The sequence below is a fragment of the Barbus barbus genome (genome assembly GCF_936440315.1).
Source record: "Barbus barbus genome assembly, chromosome: 43".
Lineage (NCBI taxonomy): Eukaryota > Metazoa > Chordata > Actinopteri > Cypriniformes > Cyprinidae > Barbus > Barbus barbus.
Window position 1 is genome coordinate 16,944,781 of NC_136721.1, and position 7,374 is coordinate 16,952,154.

Below are 7,374 nucleotides of genomic sequence, written 5' to 3' on the forward strand. Positions count from 1 at the left end.
CTGAGCTAAACAGGCACTGCAATCTTTCCTTTCCATTTAGAAGATTTACATTAGAGTGAGCTACGATCAATGCATATACGATTTTACAATTTACATTCTTTTACGTGATATTCCTGAGAATGTATATATGGCCTTTTATTAGATTGCAACATCCACTGCAGTTTACACCAATGAGGTTGACTATTTACAAAAACACTTGCAAAACTCGTATTGAAGTCTTAGATTATGTTTTAAACTTATTTTTTGTTAAATATAATTTGGGTATATGGCAGAATCCCTCCTCTCCAGGTTTAAAATTATTTCACTTATTTAATTACATTTTTTCCCAGTAGGTAAATTTGAATTTAATTCATTTGAAAGGGCTTTTATAGTTTTATGCTCTGTCAATACTGTATAAAGTTTGTTTGTTGACAGTATGATTTCAAGCAAGTATAAATCATGTCTGCAGTTTTAAACTAAATTACAGCTCTTTTGTTTTACTCATATTGTTTATTGCCATGAATCCAAGCAGCGGTTTGTGACAATTCTCTTAACCTGCCCACTCAGTTCTTACTGCAGACCGAAGAAAACAGAACAGAGGTTTGGTATACGCCTATTTGTGGACAGACGCTTCTTGAATCGTTCCAAAATGTGACGGCAAACTTTGCACAGTTGAATTTTTATACATCTATACACATATTTGCATTAATCTGCAATGTTATTTAATAGCAAAGGGAACTTGATTCTCCTTTGAAAACCCTGATGTTTTACTGGACTGGATAATGCTAATATATACTGAGCAAGTACATGAATGGGCATCAAAGGCATTCCCTGCAGTTAAATGACCAGGTCATTTCAAAATTAAATTTTGTGCATGATGTTTCTCATATATTAAAAATACTACAGGTCCAACAGAATCCTAATGCTTTACCAAAAATGCAGTTTATTTTTAAAGAGCACAGTATAAATGAACACAATATATTATATGCATAGTCAGTGTAAACTCTTAACAGTGTAAACCAGAACAGAAACAGGCATGTAATACATCAAAACATATGCTTGGACAACAAATATGTTCCCAAAAAGGCAAAAAGCGACATAACAATGTAAATAGAAATGGATTTCTCACTGCACTCATTAATATTCAATAATAATGTTGGAATATTAGTGGGACAGGTACTTTTATGACTTTGATGCAGTATTCATAAGGGTGAAGGTTTTCATAAATCATATCCCTTATTCATAATTAATCATTATGCAGATAGAAGTATTAGAGGTAAATGAACGGGTGAGAACAACTGACTTGTTAGCGGATTGGATGAATTAATTTGGCTATGATTGGGCATTTTTTGGAATAAATTGAAAGGATAACAAGTAAGTTTATGTATAAAACACAGAGGTTCTGGTCAGGATAATTAAAGTGATAGGCAAATTATGATTCATCAATTAAATTGTTTGGACATCAACTAATTGCACACACAGTACAAAAAATACAACTAATTATCATGATGTCAAGGGTAACTGTCAAAAGCTTTGATTTAATGTGGGTACAAGATACACAATATTGCTACTATATTGTCATGAGAGCTAAATTTAATTTTAGAAGCTGAACGGAACTGTGGAAAAACAACTCCATTTGATCCCAAACCTTACGCTGTCTCCTTCTCAGAAACAGCAGAGAGTTTGAGTCTTTCCTTCTCTTCTTTTTCCTCTGTTTCCCTTTCATCTCTTGCTTCTCCTTCCACATGGTATCCCACCATCAGCTGATACACCATCACACCGAACATGGCACCAATGAATGGGGCAAAGATTGGTACAAAGCACCAGTAAGAGTTTGCTCTGTGGTAGATGGAACAAACATTGATGTTAGAGATGATATCAATACTAAAATGGATGGCAAAAATGTATACAGTAAAGCAAATGTGACTTACGAGAACACCTCTGAGCCCCATCCAGCAAGTGCGGTGAAGATCCGAGGTCCCAAATCTCTGGCTGGGTTTACAGCATAACCTGAGTTAAAACCCATGGACTGACCAATCACTAGAACTACAAAGCCCACAGTAAAGGCCTCCAGTCCTTGTGGAATGGGGTTATTGTAAGGGTCGACAATGGCGAGGATACAAACTATGAGAGCTGCTGTGCCAATCATCTGTGAAAAACATTGGTTAGTTCACCCAACAATGACTCATCCTCATATTGTTCTAAAACGTTGATATTCTGAAGACGTTTCAACGGTTTTTGTCCATAACAATGAAAGTCAATGGGGTCCAAAACAACACTTTCATTGTATGGACAAACAACACTGGGACATTCTTAAAAATATCTTCAATGAATGATAAATTTTGTTGTCTTACCTGATCAAAGAAGCCATTGAGCAAAGTAAGGTGTTTAGAAGGGTATGTAGCAAAGATTGCAGCCGTTGCATTGTCCCCTACAACAACTAGAGAACCGTGTCCATAGTCCCAAATTGCATCTGCAAAACATCAAGTGAACATAAATTGGGGAAACGCTCTTTTAAATCTTCAAAAGCTCTCAGTTCACAACCACAGTTCTCATAAACTGAGTTTCATTTTTGGCTTTAACAGACTGACCCAGGATGTGGACTACAGACAACCAAAATTAAGTCCTAAACCTCACCAATATAAATGCCAAATATTATTCCTGAGCCAAGAAAAGCCCCCAGAGTCTGGGCCAGGAAGTACACGGGAAATTTCCTCCAGGGCTCTCTCCCCAACAAACAAAGGGAAAAGGTCACAGTAGGGTTTATGTGACCTCCTGCAAAACACAAATGTACATTTCTTAATAAGTTGAATGGTGTATTTGAAATGAGATATTCACAGAACACAATCAAAACTGAAGTATATACCATAAATAATCAGTTTACATTTTTGTGGCTGGTTTGGCACATGCTGATTAAGCCTAAACCAGGATTAAACTACAAAAATTTAAATTTAAAATTTTCATAACATTTTTAGCCATGGATTAGGTTTAATCTATGTCTGGGAGCTTTGTTTTTCAACCATCTGCCACTTCCTTCTTGTCCACGACTTTACTTATAGCCCAAACATTTTTATTTGCAGTATTTCTCTGTTTTAAATGTCAGAGTCAAAACTGCCATTTGATATGGTCTGTTTTTTGATACAGTACATCCATCGAGTGAAATTTAGCCATGAGGCAACCCTTAATTCCAGCCAATAATATCTGAAAATAAAATGTTCTAAAAGTAGGAAAGAATGTAGTGTAATTTACCAGTTTAAATCCATCCGGTGAATGTTTGGGGAAAAAATTTAATATCTGGTTCTGATATGTATGTGACTCACTGAAGTGAAATGCCACATCTGAAATCTTAAATTTCCTGTGCTCTCCCAGGAAAAGAAAAAAAATTACAGTTTTAAGAAGCTTATGATCAGCATTACCTGAGACTTGCCCACAAACTAGGATTCCCAATGTAGCAGCGAATCCAAAAGCAAAATTCACCGTTAGAAACATTCCATGAGAGCCTCTGCTTAGAATCAACTGGGCGACAGCACCACATCCAAACATCTAGAAATAGAGAAATTAAGAATAGACATCCAATTAACCAACTACTTAACTCTGAGATTAGCTCTAGATTAAATAACTGGCATTTTCATCAAATAAATCTCATTGAATGATTGCGATTGACATAATTGACATATTATGATTCTCAGAGCTAGACATCCTTGGCTTTATGTAGCAGTTTTTTGTTTGAGGACTGCATTTGAAGAATGTGAAACGTTATGGGCACCATGTGGATTTGATAGATAGTGTGTGTATGACTGTGTGTGTGTACTTGCTCTCTCTCCCATTGTGTGATGCCCTCTAGCCTGTCTGTGTTTGCCAGCCGTTATTGAGCCACACGATCAGCCTCTGGATGGGGGGTTCGCAGACCACACAGTACCATCAGAAAACAACAGATGGGCATTGAGGAAGCTCTATTTTTCTCCAGATATTGCTGCTCTAGAGTCTTAGTTTCCATTGAAAACAGATGATGAGATATGGTATAACCTGTGATCCCCCTGCGGTGTGTCAAATTTATTCCGGATATGGGCTGTCTTGAATTCTGGATTATAGACCCTGTTGTGCCCAGTGCCTGTTGTTTGTGCTTATCTGCTAATTGCGTAATAAGATACTTTAGACTTTACAAAATGTCAAAATACAAAGTACACCAATACAAGATGTGTTTACCAGGGGATGACATGGAATATTTAATTAATTCAAAGACAGCTAATATTTGTAGTGTACTGTTGAAAATAGTCTCGGTAGCAAGAACTTTTCTCTTGAGGTTTAGCAGAGGAGCAACAAATTAACAGCTATAATTGGAGGTGTCTGATACTAGCAAAATAATATTTTCTATCACTAGTTATTAGTTGTGTTCATCCATGTTGTGACCATCCTGGTTGACCAATTAATATTACATTAAAATACGTATTTTTTTAGAGCCTGTTTGCTTGTGTTTAAACAGTTTCAGTGATAAAGGATGTTAGTTGCACGAACACAGTTCCAGTGTCTTCATTTCACTTAAGAATATACCTAAAATATGGAATAGCCCACTCTACATTGTCAGAAAGTGGAGTAAAGCAGCTACTCAGCAGAACTCAACTCGAATTCAAGTCCAATTATGTCATCTCACAGTGTGTTCGGCAAAGGAGACATTTTGCTACAAATTAAGTTACGAAATTAAAACTTATTTCAGCTTTGAACATTCATTTAACTCATGTTTTAATAGCTATTATTAGCAAAAGCTGAGAAAAACGTGTTCTTATTAAAAGTGGGAAACATTAAAAACGTGTAAGTGTATACTTTTCATAAGGATGGGTATAAAGAACACAAAAACCTCTCTAAGTGAATAATTTGCAAAATACGGGGAAAACACATCACTCAGGTTTAGCTGGAATGGAAATTGTTGCCTTTTCAGCAGAACTATGTTTGATATCTTATATACATGCATCCATTCCACATTTCATCAAACATAGACAGTAAATCTATGTTTTTGAAAAAGTGATTTATCAAGCTAAGTACAATCAAAGTACTGCTATAATGTTTTCCACAAACTAATTAACTAAACTAACCTTACTGATTTTTTAAATAAGGAATAGCCTATGTTATATATTAATCTTACAAAAAAATTGAAAACAATATTATAGAAAATGTCTTTATGAACACAAAAATGTGTACAAACCACAACAGCTGCAAATCTTACAGTATTTAGGCAAAATCTGGATGGTAACACCTTTTAATCACTACTCCTCTGAATTGTTCGGAAACATTCCATTCATAACAAAATCTGTTTGCATGGTATTTTCATAGCTGAAATCGGTTTGTCTCATCACTAACTCATCGATGACAAAAACAACAGAAATGTCTCACCACTAGAATGAGAGTGCCCAGGCATTCTGCCAGTGCCTGTCGTATCAGCACATTCCGAAGCTGAAAGATCCGAGCCATCTTTTCCAGAATCACCTTCTGTCTTCCCATATGTCTTGAATAGTTTAAAGATGATGACTAAAGAATATTTTAATTGTGATGATGATGATGAAGGGCAGACTGCCGGTACTGGGTAAGTGTTCCTGTCCAATTTTTCCAGCTGAGTTTGGGCCCTCTATATTCTTCTGAATGGCCCGCCCTCAGTCAATAAAAAAACGAAAAACAGCATTCCTACAACTTTTTCCCTCCCTCCATCTCTGCCTCTTTCCATCGCACTTACACACACATTTTCTTGTCTGACTTCTTTGTTATGAATGTGTGTGTGAGGACTAGGAGGAAGAGATTCTTCTACTTCAAATACAGTATATATAATTCTGGTTCTGAATGGCCCTTTAGGGTTTGGTGCACAAGAATCTGTATTGTTTCCGCTAGTACTATTTCCTCACTGTGTGGATCGTAGCCTCATAGGCAGTGACTGGAACATGGAGTCCATGATGAGAGTGGTTATGGTTACCTTACATATACTTTTTCAATGAATATTTTAGGTTTGTGGAAATATATGGGTATTTAACCAGTGGTGAATCTTGGCAAGTGTCTGAAACACAGGGCAGATGTTTTTTATTCTGGAAAGTATTTGCGCCACATGATGGTCACAAGCTTGGAGTGTCTGAAATTCTATTTTCATAATAAAGTTAAATAATACTTTTTTTGTCCAAGAAACACAATGACTTGTGATACCAGTCTCATACACTCCAGCATTATGACACTGTGGATGTTTGCCAAAACACAAGCTCTTGATATCTGTTCCTATGGTATTTCCATGTGATTAATAAATTTTATTTAATCTGAGTTATATCTTTTCAAAAACAGGGTGAATAGAGTGGCTGGTAACAAGTCCCAGCGCTCAAGTATCTTGCTATGGTATTCTAGGTAGGCCAATATGTATCATGACAGATAATACTAAAAATACATCTTATTGATCTTTATTGATCCATGCAAGATGTCAAGGTTTGGCTACTAACTCCTGCTGGTAGATGTCATAATAACGCTGTTCTGTGGGCAAAAGCTCCTTTTTCCACTGACAGCCATTCAAAAATAGCAACTTATACAAGCATATACTGTTTAACGTGTGCCCGGTGGTGTCAAAAGCGACCATAAAGTCGACATGGAGAGAATATGAAGAACTGTTGCTATTGCTGATCTTGAGTTTCACCTTCATCTGACTTTGTTAAACCAGAAAAATTATTTAAAACATAAAACAATTATAGAGAAAAAAAATATTTTTTTAACAATATTATATTGATGAGAAGGATTTTTTAAAAAGTTATTTATTTGACATATTTCTTATATGTGTATACATACACAACTATTCAACATTTAGACAAAAGAAATTAACACTTTTATAAGGCAAGGATGCATTAAAAATTTGTAATGTTACAAAATATTTAATATAAGTTATTCCTAAAAGTAAGTTATGTGACATACCCGGGGGTAAGTAAGTGGATAAACTCCAAAAACCACAAAAAAGTCTTTCAGTTTATGTAAGTAGCCACAGCAACATAACCTGGGGCCTGTTTCATAAAACAAGTTTACCAAATAAGCCAGGTTTATTTCAGTTCGTCTGATTTATTGTCAGTTGATTTGGTGATGATACACGGGGCAACTTTTTGAGCAATTTTGCTGAGCAACTTTTTTTGAGCAATGATGTTTGGGCACTTTCCCATTGAGAATAGGTAGCAAATTTCTATCTGGATACTTTAGATCGGTCATGGGCCCTGTGTCTCACCTGGTTGCCCAAAAAGTTGCCCCGTGTATCATCTGCCTGAACTGAATGAACTTACTCACGGACACGTTTTTGGAATCAGCATACCTCGAGTAAGTAAGGTTTGGGTTAATCAACCGAGAGTTCAGGGTTTAGCAGATGGTTTCTGGAATACACCCCCGATCATC

General features: G+C 36.0%; 1 protein-coding gene across 1 annotated transcript; it reads right to left on the reverse strand.

Annotated features, from left to right (window-relative positions):
- Nucleotides 1-897: 897 nt before the first annotated feature.
- LOC306862001 (aquaporin-3-like) lies at nt 898-5,626 on the reverse strand. The gene is made up of 6 exons (XM_079404568.1): nt 5,368-5,626; nt 3,396-3,522; nt 2,617-2,754; nt 2,334-2,452; nt 1,911-2,128; nt 898-1,818 (listed from the first exon to the last, which is right to left on the reverse strand). The coding sequence occupies exons 1-6, from the start codon at nt 5,473-5,475 to the stop codon at nt 1,629-1,631; spliced, it is 900 nt and encodes a 299-aa protein (XP_079260694.1). The 5' UTR covers nt 5,476-5,626; the 3' UTR covers nt 898-1,628.
- Between the last annotated feature and the right edge of the window lie 1,748 nt (nt 5,627-7,374).